The sequence below is a fragment of the Equus przewalskii genome, chromosome 29 (assembly GCF_037783145.1).
Source record: "Equus przewalskii isolate Varuska chromosome 29, EquPr2, whole genome shotgun sequence".
Taxonomy (NCBI): Eukaryota; Metazoa; Chordata; class Mammalia; order Perissodactyla; family Equidae; genus Equus; species Equus przewalskii.
Window position 1 is genome coordinate 40399285 of NC_091859.1, and position 17169 is coordinate 40416453.

General features: G+C 54.8%; 1 protein-coding gene across 6 annotated transcripts in view; it reads left to right on the forward strand.

Annotated features, from left to right (window-relative positions):
• Positions 1–17169, forward strand: part of MPPED1 (metallophosphoesterase domain containing 1) — a 79818-nt gene that overhangs the window by 20739 nt on the left and 41910 nt on the right. For all 6 annotated transcript variants that reach the window (XM_070600599.1, XM_070600601.1, XM_070600597.1 and 3 more), the window contains one exon: positions 2057–2238. In XM_070600599.1, coding sequence (XP_070456700.1) covers positions 2057–2238 — 182 coding nt within the window. The remainder of the gene's footprint in view (positions 1–2056; positions 2239–17169) is intronic.

The following is a 17169-nucleotide window of genomic DNA, read 5'->3' on the forward strand; positions in this document are numbered from 1 at the left end:
AGGGATGAATGAATGAATTTGGGGGGTTCACTCGTGTTCCTGTGCCAGGCCGATAGCCCCGTAGTGATTGGCTGCCCTTGGCCCAGTCGGCTGTATTGGGGGTGGGCAGGTGTACAGGTAGATTCACAGGTGGGTGGCCTGCGAACCTGTCTGTCACGTGGGGGCGGGACCCAGAGGACAGAGGATGGTGGGAATTACTGGGAGGGGTATTTTAGCTTCCAGACCAGCACAGGTATCACCTCCTCCTGGAAACTTCCAGGGGGCCCCAGACCAGGTTAGGGCCTTCTCTGACCTCCAGGTCCTCTGCTGCCCCATTAAAGCTGGTGGCTTTATTGTCACTGCCTGGCCAAGTCTGTCTTCACCATCAGTCTGGGGTCTCCTGGCTGGGGACCAGGTTCGGTTCACCCCTGTGGCACCAGCATTGAGCTCAGCGCTGGCGCACAGTAGCTGGTCGGAATGTGCTGTGTTGAATGAAGGAGTGAGTGAATGAATGAGTGAGTGGAGAGGGAAGAGGGGGTGCTCCCAGTGCCTTCCTGTGGGTCATCACTGCCCTCACTCGGGGAATTTTCCTCTTCTCCCTGGTCCCGCCCAGCTCCGACCTGCTGGCTTCTAACTTGGCTTAACAAACCCCGGAAGGGGGCCAGGTGTGCCCCCCTCCCGTCACGGCACCGTGATGGGGAGAGGCTGGTGTGGCGCCTCCCGCAGTAGCGGATGGAGGGTGCCAGTGCTCCCTGCACATTAGCATGCTGAACCCACGTCTCTCGTAAGGTGTTAATTAAATTTCTTCGAAGTATATTGTCTGAAAAAAAGAGGATAATTAGAAAGATGTCTTTAAAAGTATTTATGTAACTGATATGGTACTGCGTTTGGTTTGCCGCATAATTAGATTTAAACACAACTCCTCGAGCGGCATACTCATTTAGAGAGAGCTGCTCATTGAAATGTCATTGCGTTGTTTTTCAGAGTTTTGAGACTGGTGAAATCATTCCGCTGCGGTGGGGAGAGGCCTGGCGGGGAGCAGGGAGCTGGGTCCCTCTCCCGCAGTCTGCGTCCATTCCCTGCGCCACCGGGGCCCCTTGCTCAGTGTCCGCCTCTACGATGGCCCCCCAGGAACGACAGCTTACGTTTGTGCTGCTCTTTGTAATTTTCTGAGTCCTTTGGCTCACTGAGGGAGCTCCATTTTACAGACAAGCAAACCAAGGCCAAGTGTTTGCTGAAGGTCACACGTTAGTGACAGGTCGCAGAGCCGGGATTGGAAGCCTGGTCTCCTGATTCCGGGACCGTTTTCTTACACAGCCTGGGAGAACCTCATTCTTTGTGTGATCAGACCGTCTCCTAGTTTTGCAAAACTGCCGCTGATCTTCGGTGCCTTCATTCTGCGGTTCGCACGTGGCGCTCCTTGGATGCTGCTCATGCTCCGCATGGCGCTGGGGCTGGCGAGTCGGTTCTTTCAACTGGACCTCGGCCTGTGGTCCATGCGTTCTCGATGGGGCCGGTAGCACCCCCAAAGGGGGCAAAACCTGGTTTTTTTGGGGGGTGAAAAACGTACTCTTCTTGTTATAAAGCACAGATACACACGCAGTAAATGAACAGATAAACAACATATCCGTGGTGCTAAAATTTCATGGGAGGAGGGAGAAAACCTCTACACAGGCCCCTCGGGGGGTGATAGTGATAAGGGCGTGCTGGGGCAAACAGCAGGTTAGTCCTAGTGATCCCACGAGCTACATGCTGGTAAGTTGCCAGGCTCTACCCGCCAGTCCTTCCCCTTCACGACCTCTTTCAACCCTCACAACAGCCCTCCGAGGTTCCCAGGTTACAGAGGGGCAACTGAGGCTCAGGGGCGAAACCGCCTTGCCCGGCTAGGGACCGGGAGAGTGAGGACTCAGCCCCAGCAGGGCCCGTGGGAAGGCCGGGCGCTCGGTCCTAGTTGGGCTCCATGTGGTCTGCGTTGACAGGACCATGACCCGCGGGCCCAGCCGTGTGCTAGAGCCGCACCACCGCGCAGGCTCACGGCCCCGGGGCCCCGTGACCGCGGTGTCTTCTCTCCCTGCAGGGTGGACCCGGTGCCTCATGACGCCCCCAAGCCGCCTGGCTACACCCGCTTTGTCTGTGTGTCTGACACCCACTCGAGGACGGACCCCATCCAGATGCCCTACGGCGACGTGCTCATCCATGCCGGCGATTTCACGGAGCTGGGGCTCCCGAGCGAGGTGAAGAAGTTCAACGAGTGGCTTGGTAGGTGCTGGGTGGGAGGAGCCTTCCTCCCTGTCTGCCTGGTCCCCCTCCTCGGCCCTGTCTGCCTGGTCCCCCTCCCTGGGAAGCCTTCACTGACCTCCCAGACCAGGTCGTGTCCCTCTCACTCTCCTGTCACCCTCAGACGTCTCCTGCCCAGGCACTCATCTCAGCAGTGACTTTCCATTTGTTTGTGGGATATTTTTGGCCTGGGAGGCCCCCTCTCAAAGGACTTTTGCCCAGGTTTGCTTTTGTCCACTTGCATGTTCAGCCCCCAGGTACTCAATAAATAGTTGATGAATGAATGAATGAATGAATAAACGAGTAAGTGGCTGAATGGATGAGTGAATGAATGACTCTCTGGGAACCATGATGCCAGGTACTTAGCGGCTCAGCCGCCCACCACCATTGAGATGGCTTCCCCAGTGAGGAGACCCCCCCCCAGGCCTCGGCGGCCCCCAGCAGGGGCCTAGGGGACCAGATGTGGGCTCCTCCCGTGGGCAGCTGTGGGCGCAGGCAGCGGAGCGCTGTCCCATGTGATGGACGACCGTGGGCGATGATTTGCAAGCACGCCTCGAGGGTTTTGTCTTGGCTTTTTGCTTTCTTCTGAAATAAGGAAGGCATAAACCTGGTATGCCCCCTGGGAAAAGCCACTTGCTTGGAATCCAGGGAAATCTCACAGCAAATTTTCTCTGCCAGGGTCCCGGGGGACAGATGGATGACCCCTGGGCGGCCCTGCGCACTGGCCTGCTGTCTCAGATGCGTGGGTGTGGGGCCGGCCCACCTCCATGTGCAGTGCCACGCGGCCGCCAGACGTCCCCGCCTCCCCAGGGACGTCCCGCTGTGCAGTTGGCTGGGAGCTGCGCGAGCAGAGGGCCAGGAGCGAGGCGGGTAGCTGCAGTGAGCGAGAGGCCGGGCTTTGCCAGTCGAGACAAATATTTACAAGCAAGGCCTTCCCCTCCGCTTGGCAGGCTCGGAGCTTTAAATATTGATTTTTCAAACGGGAAATTCTAATCGAGGGCCCCCTTTGGGCAGAAACTTGTGAAGGCTGGGGTGGGAGAGGGCTCCTGTGGGCAGGCCTGCCCCAGCCTTCTCACCTGGCTGCGTCTGGGCTGTCTCCTAGGAGGGGACCCTCGCTGTGGCTGGCTTCTTATCCCCCCTGCCGTAAGGCTCAAGAGACGTGAGGCTCCACTTGGCTGAGCCGAGAGTCTGAGTCCAAGGCCGATGACAGGAGTTGCTGCTGGCCGGGCACCTACTGTGCGCCAGGCCCAGCATGGGGAGCTCCTTATTGCCGCTGCCTGGTTGAGTTGTGGGAATAGCTGTTTGGGACGGGTGCTGTTTCAGTCGCTGTTTGACGATGTCCGGCCTGTGCACGGAGGTTCTCGAGGGTGGGCCTGTTCTGACCTAACCCCTGGCCCATGACGATCCCCTCGCTGCGGAGTGAGTAAGTGAACCAGATGCTGGCAGGTGCAGTGGGGGTGGCTGCCGAGTGTCGTGGGCTGTCCGCATGGGGACTGACGATGGCCCCCTCCCGGGCTGGGGGCAGCTTCTAGGGGGGGCTGACTTTGGGCTGGGCCTTGTCTCAGGATTGGCAGTCTGTGCAGGGGACGGAGCCGCTCCAGGCCTCGGGTCAGCTGAGGCCACAGCATGCCCGTGGATACTCAAGAGGAGTCATGATGTGTTGTGGCCGGAGTAAGGGGTTTGGAGGATGTGGGGGTGACAGGCCTGGAAAGAGGGCTGAGGCCTGACCGTGACTCGGAAGGTGAGGGGAAACCAGGGGCTGGCAGGGCCAGCACGGCGAGATGGGCGTTTTAAGAAGCGCTCCCTACCGGCCTCTGAACAGAAGCCAGGCCGTGCGCGGGGGCAGTTGAGGAGGCCTGCTCTGTGGTTGCCCTGGCGGTTGGATCCATCTATGTGCCTGCGTTATGGTGGGCGGGAAGAGTGAACTTACAAAGGGGTCTTCCTTTCACAAAAGCTCCCTTCCCCGGGCCTCTCCGCTTCTCGGCCTTGAAGTGTTTGCAGATGTCAGTGCTTGTCACTCAAGCGGAGTGTGGGGGCTTCAGACTGAATAAGGAGCCGCTCTCCATCCTGCCTCAGCGGCAAGGAATCTGCATGGGAGTGAGAGCTGAACAGGAGCCGGTTTGTGGAAGTCTGTCTGCATCTGGCTTTGGGGGAATTTGTCTGAGCACGGTGAGGCTCACCTCTGTGGGCTGGCCCTTCAGGTCCCCAGGGCTGCGGTGGTCATGGCTGAGGGGCGGGCCGTGCGCTCCTTAGGGCTGTGTTGGTGCATCTGCGCGGGTGTGTTTCTATACGGAGCTAGTGTCTATTGAGTGTTACTATGAGCCGGGCTCTGTTCTGTGCCCTTCGTGTGCATTTTTAAATCATTTAATCCTCCTGATAACGGAACGAGGCAGGAGCTATTGTCATCCTCATTTTACAGAGGAGAAAACTGAGGCCCAGAGAAGGAAAGTGACTTGCCCAGGGCCACACAGCTAGTAAGTGGCAGAGCTGGGATTCACGCCCAGGCTGTCAGACTCCGGAGCCAAGATCCTGGCATCTCTTCTCTTGTTCTTCTCGTGGTGAATCCTCTCTGATTCAAAGGAAAGGCGTGGACTGCGCCGTTCGGGGCCAGACGTCCTGGGTCTGCTTCCTGGCCAGGTGACTGCGGCAGCCACATGGCCTCTCTGAGCCTCCGCAGCCTCGTTTTCAATGGGGGTGCTTGGGCTCCCCTTGCCCTGCCGCCTCCGGAGCTGGTTCCGAGGCTCCGTCGGGATGGAGGAAATGATCAAGTTTTGTATACTGTAAAGCACTGTGTAGATGTTATTATTGCCGCCGTGAACTGGCGTTGGCCAGATCAGGGCTCCCCTTGGGGTAGGGGTGGGGGTCGTGGGTTGATCCCACAGGAGGAGGGATGTTTAGGCTGGGAGGGAATATTCACTCCCAGGATGCCTCCCTGACGACTCCTATGTGTCCCACATGTCCCGGGCTCTGGGTGGCAGTGGGGAGTGACGGACAGGTATGCTCAGAAGCCATCAGAGAGCCGTTAGAGCGACACGTGTCTGTGGAGCCCTGGCCCAGGGGACGTGATGGTGACCGAGTGCCCGTTTAGCTTGGTGGTCACGGGAGGCCTCTGTGACGAGGGGACCTTGGGAAAGGCATGGAGGGTGAGAATGAGGGCATGTAGCAGGCACGTTCCAGGTGGAGGGCAGGGTGGCTGCAGAAGCCCTGAGGCGGGAACAGGGAGGAAGGGAAGTGTGGAGCCAGGAGGGTTTGGGAAGGCCGGCTGGCGCCAGTTCTCACGGGTCCCTGGGCCAGCGACAGGAGTTTGGGATTGATTCTCAGTCTGAAGGGAGCTTCGGGAGGGTTTATGGAGGGGAGTGACCTTTAGAAGGGTGTTCAAAGGCCTGGATTCCAGAGTAGAGTGGAAGCAGGGAGGCCATGAGGGCAGAGGCTCTGGAAACTTCTAGGATTGATGTCTGGGTGGTGGGATTGTGGGGGATTTAAATTTTCTTCTTTATGGTTCTGTCTCTCCTTTTCCTGCTGATTTTCTACAGGGAACATGTACTATTCTGGTAGCGTCGAATGAAGGCAACGCTAAAATCTCATTATTTTTAAAGAGGTGTTGGCCTCTCTGGTGTCTGGTGCACTGTGCGTCCCAGGATGGGGTGGGCAGCCCTGGCCTCAGGTCAGTCCTGGTGTCACCCAGCCCCGCAGATGGTCTCCATGAGCCCCTTCCCCAGGCCAGCAGGGCCCTGCTCTCCTCGTCCCGGTTGAGAATGTCACAGGTTTGAAAGTCACAGCCAGCTTCGTCCATGCTCACTGATCTCATGGAAAGCATGGAAAATCATATTCCAGGGGCCACCTCCAGACAGACAAGAGGAGAGTTAAAAAATTAGTACAGGCCCTATTTGTAAGACGGGATCAGGCCCCAACTGGGCATGTGCGTGGCTGGGTTCATGCTGGCTAATTTGCTGCTGGCACCTTACACTCGGTGCGGGTGCGAGCGGTGTCAGCGTCTTGCCCGTTTACAGGCTTCTGTCTGGTCTGTGTTCATTGAAGGGCTGGGCTGGGGGTGACAGGCCCCTCTGAACACACCTTCTTTCCCACTGGCCATTCATATCCCGAATATATTCATGAAATACAAATGCCAGCTTGGTTTGTAAATGTCCCAGCGAGCAGCTAAAACGTTGCTGAGGACAGGCTTTCCCAGCTATAAGGAATGAAAGGAAAAGCAAAATGTGCTGAAAATGGAAGAGAATGTGTGAATGTGCTGGAAGCTCCTTGCTCCTCCACAGCTAATGGCGTGATCATGGACGGGCAGCATGGCACCCCCAGACTGGTTGGCTCATAAGTCTTGTCTGTGCAGGAAGGTGGCCATTGGAGGTTAAGAGCCCCCGCCTGGAAGTCAAGCAGACCTGTCTTCACCCCTGCTTTGGCCTCTTAGTTGCTGTGTGATGTTAGCTCTGTCATTCAACCTCTCTGTGCTTCGTCTGTAAAATGGGGAGAATTGTTTACCTACCCCACAGGGTCAGGGAGGATTGAAGAATAATGTCCCTGTATGGTGCTTCGCATATTCAGGCCACAAGGAGAAGCCCGCAGGAAGTGGCAGCTGTTATTTATTGTGAAAACCCTGCCTTCTGCCTGATCTGAGACCACCCCCCCCACCCCGGCTCCCCTCTACAACAACAAACAGACCAGTCACCCAGCCTCAGTGCCTGCCGAGCCCGTTCCTTCTGCCGCACTGGCCGACTCCACTTGTCATCATAGAACTGGGTCCCACTCTGGGCTTCGGCTCACGCTCCATCTGGGAACGCTCTTTCTCCTCCACGAGGCAGAGTCCTTCCGGCCCCGAACATCGATCGCCTCCAGTGAGGCCTCCCCTGCCCCGTCCCGGGCTGCATTGGTCCCTCCTCCCTCTGTGCACCCGAGCTCCCTGCTCAGGCCTTGGTGGTGGCCCTCCCTCATGGCAGGGAATTATCTGTGTCCTCACGTCCCCCTGTCCCCCGACTTAGACCGTCAGCCCCTGGAAGGCAGGGTCGAGCCTCGTCCCCGGTGCCAGACAATGCTTGGCCCAGGGAAGCCCTGGACAGAGGCTGTGGCCTCGGGGTGGACAGGAGTGAGTGGCTCGCTGGCGTGCTATGAGCTGGTCGGGTGGGACAGCAGTAAGTGGGGGCTTCGAGGAAGGCAGGGCTGTGATGCAGACCAGTGAGTGTGAGCCATGGCTGTTGCAACACAGGACTCGGGAGGGTCTGAGACTCAGAGGGGGAGGCTGAACTGGGGTCTCAAGGATGAAGCGAGGGGCCGAGGCCAGCAGGTGATCTGGGCCCGACCAAGGAGACCAGGTGTTCCAGGCAGATGCGTGGGCTCTCCGCTGGAGGCCAGGGGTGCTGAGGGCAGGAGGAGAGGCTGAGTGACCAGCAGCATGCACCTCCCGGGATGCCAGCTGCAGAGGCAGCAGCTGACCCCAAGGCTGACTCCACCCACATCTTCCCCCAGGCAGGAGTGCGGGCTGAGTGACGGCCATGCCCCCTAGAACTGTCAGTTCGTGAGCTGCGACTTGCAAGATGCCAGGAAGCTTGCTCCCTGGGACTGGCAGGTGCCAGGCTGGGCTCCCCTCCCTGGCCGGGAGCAGCCTGCAGCCTCGGCAGCCCCGCAGCCTCAGACCCCTGAGCTGGTCTTGTAGTGATTGCCCAGAGCTCACAGGCCGGTTTGTTCTTGGCCCTTCTCCTCTGGCCTCTCCACCTGACTGGATGCCGCCCTGTCTAACTTGGGGTCTCCTCCTCAGCTTCCACACCAGCTTCCTCTGTGGGCTCTGCCTTCTCCATCTCCTCCTTTTGTTCCTTGTTCTCCTCCTGCTCCCTGAAGGTGGCTCCTCCCAGAGCCCAGCCCAGCCTGGCACCTTGGGCCTCCCAACCACCTTCTTTTCAGACTACAGTCAGACCCCCAGCTCTCGCTCCCACCCAGATCTGCAGATGCCTCCATCTCTCTCTGTAGCCCGGATCTCTCTTTGAGATCTAGCTGGTGTATTGTTCAGTCTTCTTAGAAGACACCTCCTCCTGGCTGTCCACCAGGATTTCAGACTCATTCTGCCCCAAACTGAACTCCCAAATCTCAGACCCATCCCCATGGGCTATGTAGTAAGGTGCAGCCCCCCAGCCTCGCATTTGAGACCCTCCCAAGCACATCGCCTGTGCTCCCTCCACATTCCCTCTGAGGCTGCTGTCAGCCGCTATTGTTATTCTGCCCCCGCCATTGTCTGTCCTGCCCCCCTTTGCCCCCTCCACTCACTTACGTCACCTGTGTAGCTGCTGTGGGCACCCGAGCAGGCCAGCCTGCCAGGGCCCCCTTCCTCCTTCAGGATCCTGTGGGCTCCTCAAGCGTGGGGACGGTGCCCGGGTCAGCGCAGGTTGTCAGAGCCCAGCCCCGCTTGTCACCCCGGGGAGCTCGGCGGCTGTTTGTTGGCTGAAGCATGGAGAGGCCTGGAAAGCACGCGCACCAGTTAATTAAGCGGCGCTCCCCTCGGCAGAGCCAGGCAGGGGCGGGAGCTGAGGGCCCGGTAATGGAGTATTTAGAAGTTATAATTAACTTTTTACTGGCGCCCTAGCATAAAACGATATATAAGACAATATAAAAGGGGTCCGAGGATTTAGTTAAATAGAGCTAGGCCTTGTAGCAAGAAAACCCTTCATTACAGTCTGTGCGGGCGGAGGGGTGAGAAGGGAAGCGGAGAGCCGGCCGAGGCGGTTTCTTCGCTGCCTCGCTCGCCACGTGCTGGGGGCCCCGGGCCGCGGGGGGGGCCTGGCCACAGAAATGGGCTGCACTCATGCTGTCCCTTGGCCACTGTGACTCCATTCAGGAGCCGGCGGAATGGGCTCCAGGTGGGGGTGGGGGGCTTCGAGAAGGAGCTGGGGGGCCTCACCTCCCCACGCAGGAGCAGGAGGCTGCCCACAGGCACAGAAATTGTCATTATTTGTGGGAAGCAATTTTTTCAGATGCGGCTAGAGGCTGACCACCCTTCAGCTGCTTCTCTTCACCCCACAGGCGATGGCTTCCCACCTCCGGCTGCTTCCTTCCTCCTTCCTCGCTTCCTCTGCGGGAGGCCAACCTGATGTACACGGCCGGGGTGTTGGGGTATCGCTCTCCACCCCCCAGGGCCGTCCCCAGCAGCTTGTGCAAGTCCCTGCTCTCGTCTTACTCCTTCAATTTTTTTTGCCTCTGTCCTTCCCGCCTCCACACGCAAGGGGACACAGTCCTCTCGGTGTTCCTTATCTGTGTGCATGTTCTCAGGCCACACCTCACTGTCATCTCTTTATGCTCAGTGCTTGTCACACGGCTGTGGAATGGTCAGCGGTGGGCACCCCACGTTTTGTATCAGGCCCAGAGACAGTCCCTGGGCGGCCCCATCCCTGGCTTTCCAGGGCCCTCATCTTCCATGTCTGGTCCCTGCAGGACTGCTGGGGGCACGCTCCAGGGTGGGGCAGGACATCTTCTGGGCTTCCTTGGGCAGAGCCAGTCCACGCTCCTGCCCCATGCGGGCACGGGGCAGAGTGGAGGCGGGATGGAATTTTCCTGGGAATGGCCGCAGTACCTGGGGTGTAAGCAGCTCGGGCTGGGCGGGCAGGTCCGGTGTGACAGGCCGCACTGTGGCCTGTGGTCGGGACTCGCAGCCTCTTCACCAGAGCAGAGGACGGAGCCCGCGTCAGGGGTTCCTGGGGCCCACTCTGGCTCTGCCCCTCCGCAGCCCGGTGATCTCTCTTCTCCCCCACTGAGTGTCCACACCTGTAAGACGTGACATGTGGACCGTGTGCTAACTAAGCCCCTCCTAGTGCTCCTGCTGGGCCCCTCCTGGTCCACACCCCTCATGGCCTCAGGGCCTGGGCATGGGTTAGGGTAGTGTCCCCCTCTCTGGCCGGTATGTGACTGCTGGAGGACAGGGGAGGGGCCTACAGTCATCCCAGGCAACACGTATCTTGGGGTGAAGGGGTGCTCTGTTCACTGGCTTGAACGAAATGGCTCTGTTCACTGTCGGAGGTTTGGTGATGACCAATGCAGGTGTGGGCCCTGCCCGAGGGGCCCGAGGGTGAATGCAGAGTCTGGCAATTAACCATTAAACAAAGGCAATAGACAGGACCATTTGAGGTGATTGGATCAATGAATCAGTCAACGCACGGGGCTAGGTGCTTGTGCTGAGAGTGGGAGGTTTCTTGACATAGGTGGCCTAGATTCCCTCCGAGAGGGTCCTGAGCTGGGAAGGACACAGCCCTGAATTGCCTGGTGTGCAGCCGGAGGCCTGCAGGGTTGAGTCCAGTGGTGGCGGAGGCCAGGGAGGGAGGCCCAGGTCTGCTGACCGGCGGGGCCCAGCGGCTGGGGCGAGGATGTGGATTTTACTCTGAGTGTTAAAGAGGCCACTGGGGGTGTCAGCAGAGGAGTGGCATGGCCTGATTCAGTGTTTGGAAGGACCCCTTTGGCTGCTGGGTGGAGCATGGCTGCAGCAGACAGGGGAGGACGCCAGGCCACCAGGAGAGGCTGGTGCAGGCGCCAGTGAGAGCCGAGGGAAGCTGGGACTGGACCTGGAGGCGGCCAAGGGGACTGAGAGCAGTGCCGGGGTTCAGCCATAGTTTGGAGTGAAATGAACGGGACTTGCTGATGGGAGCTGTGGGGTGGAGGGGGAGGGCGGTTATTGATCTACAGAGCCCAGCAGGCCTGGCAGGGGGAGGGCATTCAACAAGTATTTGTTAAGGAAATGAGAAAAGCAAAGAAAAATTTTATGATGTGGTCACGTCAATCAAAATATCCAACCAAGGGGCCGGCCCGGTGGCGCAGCGGTTAAGTGTGCACGTTCTGCTTCGGCGGCCTGGGGTTTGCTGGCTCAGATCCCGGGTAAGGACATGGCATTGCTTGGCAAGCCGTGCTGTGGTAGGCATCCCACATATAAAGTAGAGGAAGATGGGCATGGATGTTAGCTCAGGGCCGGTCTTCCTCAGCAAAAAAGAGGAGGATTGGCAGCAGTTAGCTCAGGGCTAATCTTCCTCAAAAAAAAAAAAAAAAAATCCAACCAAGAGGTGATAGTCATCTTCACTAAATGTGTCCAGTAGACCCAAGATGGATGCCGGTTCCTTGGCTCATTCGTTGGATGCAATGGCCTGCTTCAGATGTTTTCAGAAACACGTTATTCTCACAAAGATTCAAGATTGAATCTTTCGTACAAAAGTTTCTTTGACTCTGGCCCTCGTGTCGTTTCTGGTACTCTGCTCAGAAGCTGGTTGTGTCCAGGGACCTTGGTTGTGGGTAGTCACAATGGCCAGCATGACTGATGAACAAGTGGTTGCCTAGAGAAAGCGAGAGTGATGCTCGGATAAAAAAAGGAATGTGGAGGACAGCAGAGGTTAGGTTCATGGGAAAAATTAATTTTCTATATCCTTCATCACAAAAAAGTCTTCACAAAGCCAAAGTGTGTTTTAGGGGCTAAAAGGGAGAAAATTAACTTCTAATAAAGATGAAAAAATCTAGAATTCCGAGTTGTAGTCAAAGCGATTTTGGCCAGCAGTAATTACAGTATTTTCACGGTAACGTATAAACCCCTTGAAAGGTGTGCTTACATGCTAATTATCTATTTACAACGAAATGGCTTTGAACATGAAATGAGACCAGTGGGGGTGTGTGTGTGTGTGTGTGTGTGTGTGTGTGTATTTCAAACATGTTTGCAGTGGTGTTTCTTTTTTTTTTTCTTAAAGACCATCGTCCTAAAAATCTGCCTTAAATTAAAAACAAAATTGTTTTTTATGTTTAAACAGGGTAGAGATGCATTTCTCTGGGAGCTTGGGGCCCCCTGAAAGTTCTTCTTTGGTTTTATTTTGTTATTTGTTTGGATGTTTTGCTTGCTTCTTTGTATCCCGCCTTACGCCAAAGGATTAGAGATGGTTTATAAAAACAAAAAGAATAGTCAAATGGTAGAGTGGTGATGATAAATTAAAAGCTAGGATTGAAAAACTCCAGGAAATCAGAGCAGCTCAGAGGGAGGGCCTAGAGTATCAGCACCAGGACTCTGTGGGCCCTGTGAGCTGGAAACTGGAGTCTGAGCTTCCTGGGGGCCAAAGGGAAAAAGGGATATTTATTTGGCATGTGGCTCTGATCACTGGGAAGAGGAAATGTGTCGGCCTTTCTCACTGGCCCATCCTCTGTGACGTGCTTGGGCTCCATCTCGTTCAGCTGTCAGTACGTTGAGGCTCAGCCCTGAGCCCCAGTCAATTTGGAGGACCTTGGTATAGATTTTCCTACTTGAGTATAACAATGCCTATTTGTTTAGTGTTTCCTAGTATGTAAAACACGTCCGTTTCTGTCATTCACTTTGTGCTGTCTCCCCGTCTCTGCCTTCTTTCAGATTGATTGAAGTTTCTTTTTTTCCCCTCTGCTGGTTTGGAAACTCTACATTCTTTTTCCATTTGTTTAGTGGTTATTCATAAAATTTTAATATGCATATCTGACTTAGTCTCAAATTAATCAGCACCTCCATTCTCCCCGAGGGTCCCTGGCATGCACCCACCTACTCCCGTCTTGCCGCTTCTTATGCATCTCTGCTGGCTGGTGTCTCACTTCTAGCTGGTTTTTGACCCTGCCCTGAAGTAGTCATCGTCATCTTGATTTGCTTTCTGGTTCCCATTCAATTCTTTACTCAGCGGATGTTTGCTGAGCACTTTTTACCTGCGGGCCATGATTCTGGGCACAGGGCATGCAGCAATGAACAAGCGGAAGACAGGCCACGGATGAACAGAGCTGTAGCGTGCGGGGCTCGGGATAAGGGGACAGGGCGGGACCCTCTGATGAGGAGACGTTGGAGCAGAGACCTGAGTGGAGAAGCCAGCTGTGCCCATGTTTGGGGAGGGCGTTCTGGGCAGAGGCAGCAGCTCTGAGTCAGGGGTATTGATGGCACATGTGAGGACCAGCAAGGAGGCACGTGGCTAGAGTGCCACAGAGGGCCCGAGGGGGCGAGTGGGAGAAGCAGAGGCGGGATGGGGGGTGGGAACCAAGTAGGGGAAGTTGAGTGGCTGCATGTACGAAGTGGCAATTGAAGGGGACTTTGCAATTTGGGCAGTGTTTGGACAAGTGAAGGGTGGGTGCAGGCCTTCCAGCTAGAAGGGGCAGGCTAACCAAGGGTCTGAGGCGCAAGCTCCTCCTTGCCATTGGTTTTCAATCATTCACTCATTCAACAAACATTTATTGATCACCTGCCTTGTTCCAGACTCTGTGCTGGATGCTGAGGATACAGGGGTCTGCAAAACTAGCCAGATTCCTCCTCAACAGACTTATAAACGAGGAAACACCGTGACATGATGGAGACAGAACAGGGTGAAATGGTAGCCTGTGATGAAGCGGGAGCCATCTGCGTTTAAGTCACAGCTCACCTGCCTCCCAGGGGACTGACCTGCCCTGGGTCTCAGGTTCCTCGTCCGTACTGTGGGGATGATGCGTTCCTCCCAGGCCGGTGGTTGTGTGGAGGAGAGACAATGTGTTGAAAACAGCATGAGCTCTGAGGTTTTGCTGAGTTTCCCCCCACGAGCCTCCTCTTCGCCCTGAAGCGCATATTCGCCCGTTGGCTCTCGTGTGAGGCGATGGAACCCTCGGCGGAAATTGTTGGTTGGTAGAGAAATAGCTGGTTGGTCATTCACGAGTTGGGGGAAGTAAGATTTTCTTTTCTTGTGCTTCTTTTCTTTTTTTTCTACAAACATGGAGAGATGTGTTTGGATATGAAATAAGCCTGTGGGTTTTTTAAAATGTCATTTTCATGCTGGACTTTATTCCAAAACAGGAATAATCGATAAGCCAGAAAATCCTGGCCAGCGCAGAATTGTGCACGCAAACTCCTGAAATGTTGGGAAGATTCCACCATTTCCCTGTCCACACCAGCTTCCCGCCCCTGCCTCCCATACCTGGACTCAGCATAGACTTTGTCAGAAGCTTCCTGACTGTTTTGGAGTTTGGGATCACCACTTAGAGGGGTGCGGAAACCGCCCTGTCCGGCTGTCCTTGTCTGTGCAGATCTGCCCCTTCTCGTGGGGTGTCTCCCCACCTGGTCTCTCAATCCTCACAGCCAGCCCTCTTCAGAGTTCAGGTGCATGAGAATCCCCTGGGTGTGTTGGGGGGTGTCTCATTAAAAGACAGATCCCAATTCAGCACGTCTGGGGTGGACCAGAGAGTCTGCATTTCCAACAGGTTCCCAGGCAACGAGTAGCAAGACCTTAGACCAGCACTATCTGAAAGAACTTTTTGAGATGATGGAGATGCTCTAGCCTGTGCTGTCTGATATGGTAGCCACTTACCTCTTATGGGTATTGCGCTCTTGAAATGTGACTAATGCGGCCAAGAAACTGAGTTTTGTATTTTATTCCATTGTAATTAATTTGAAATTAAATAGCCACAGTGGGTTAATGGCTGCTGTATGGGACAATGCAGCCAGACAACTCCTTATGGTGTCTGCTGTTACTGTCTTTACAGATGAAGAAACTGAGACAGGGAGATGAAGAGCTTGCCCAAGATCGTACAGCAAATAAAAGTGGAATCAGGATTCTAACCCAAGCTCTATGATCTTTTAAAAATTTTTATTATTTTTGTAGTACCGCAGGTGATGATTTTATGCGGGAACATCCTTTTGTGTATCCAGAAAATCCCAGCCCTTTCTAGTTAGCAAATTCCTCCTTTCCAGGATGATTTTGATATTCACGATCAGGAGTAACTTTATAGCAGCCGGGCCAACTAAACAAGGCCAGGCTTAAGTTGCTGACAAGATATGAGGGCTTCCCACATCCTCCATTTCATATGTGAAAAACATGTTTTGCTACAAAGCCTGGTATCCAAGTCGCACAGAGACTTCACGAGAATAATGACTTCCTCTGGACAGCACTTCACAATTTAAAGGTGCTTTCTTGTTGTCCACTTCTCCCTTGCAACAAGCAGCCTGGATCCTGAGTAATGTTGTCCCCACTTTACAGATAAGGAGATCGACACCTAGTGCAAGGCTGTGATTTCCGGGCTCTCAGATGTTACCTTCCCAGAGAGGCCTTCCCTGTCTGCCCTGGATCGATCAGCTCCCCCACCCCGATGCTCCCTGTCCCGCTCACCCAGTTTTATTTGTTCCATAGCTGTTATCCCCACCGGACCTGGTACTTATCTGTTTCTTCCTTTTTTGACAATATCTCACGAAGGTCGGCTTCTTGAAGGCAGGGATCTTGTCTGTCTCGTGCACCGCTGCATCTTCAGCACTACGGACAGCACCTGTAGGCACGCCATATTTATTTATTATTTATAAATTAAATTAAATTCCTGAAGTGAGAGAGGGGCCAGTGGAAAGGATGCAGACTTGGGAGCAGTTGGACCCCGTCTCCAGCCCTGCCTGGCCACATGCCTGCTGGGCAGCCTTGAGAAATTCAACACCCTCTTGTGTCTCAGTGTATCATTTACAAAGTGGGGGTAACACACTTTCTCTGTGGAGCTGTTTGAGGATTGAATGACACTGTGGTTGGGACCCTGTTTAAGATACCTCGGGTTTGGATCCTGGCTCCATTCTTCCCAGCCATTGGGCCTTGGGCATGTTATGTCTTCTCTCTGAGCCTCAGTTTTCTCATCTGTAAAAGGGGGCTGATACTGGAAGGGCTCAGCGAGCCAGGGGGTGATCTGGGCTCAGCAGAGGGCCTGGCATGGGATCAGCACACAATCAATGCAGCCTTGTTTTCGTTGTGGTCATTCTATGGGTGCGGTGCAGTGCCCCAGCGCAGAGCCGGTGCTCAGCGGATGGCAGCTTTAATTCCTATTATTAGTATCTTCCAAGGGTGCCTTCCTCTTTTTTTAATCAGATATTTAAAAGTTAAGACTTAGTTCTTTGAAATTTGTGTTAAAGAAACGAGATTTAAAAAAGCGTATAGGTTTGTTTCTTTGATTTCTCTTAAGAAGAAGAAGGATTTCACACCTTTCGGAGTGTGCACAATGCAAATGAAGATCTGAGAGCTCGCGGAAGGCCGTTTGGAGCTAATTCTGGGCTGGTTTGACAGCCACGACACTGACGGGGAAGCATTGAGCTGACAAAGTGGGGCTTTCTTTGATAGCGTCCCAACCTTTCAAAACAGTCACTGCCCAGACTAACATTTGTCATATTGGTGTTTGAAAGAACTTTTTTGTTCATTGCTCCAACTGTGCCCCCTCCTGCCTTGGCCCCCTTCGTTGGCTCCCTGCTGTGTCCTGGGTGAAGCCCAGACCTTTGCCTGGCAGTCAAGGCCCCTCAGGTGTGACCCCAACTGTCCCTCCCAGGCCTGTGTCTGCTTGCCTGCTCACTGGCCTGGGCTTCTAGGCAGTTGCCAAATACCTTGCAGGTGGATTTTCCCACCTCTGTGCCTTTGTGCGTGGGGGGTGCTCTTCCTGGATGCCCTTCCCTGCCTTGCCTGCCTGGGGTGCTGCTATTCAGCCATGACACCTATGTCTATGGTGATCCTCTTTTTCAATTTTATTGAGGTCATAATAGTTTGTAACAGTGTGGAATTTTGTTGTACTTTATTATTTGTCAGTCACCATATACATGTGCCCCGTTACCCCTTATGCCCCACACCCCAGCCCCCTTCCCCTCTGCTAACCGCCAATCTGTTCTCTTTGTCCATGTGTTTGTTTATATGGTGATCCTCTTTTATCCACTTTTTTGGAGTCCCTCCCTTACTCCTGGTCAGATAAAGGAGAACTCACTGCTGTTTATGATTCCCTGTGACTCAGAACCACTCCAACTACAGATCCCAAATTGCTTGCGTGTGTCTTTCTCACACTAGACAGCAGAGAAGGGGCCGTGTTGAGACCTCTCTGTTTCAGCTCCCGGCACAGGGCCCAGCGCTTATTAGGGCTGAGGGAAATGACTGTGGAATGAATAAACAGAGGGGGCAAGATGATTTCACTTTAGTG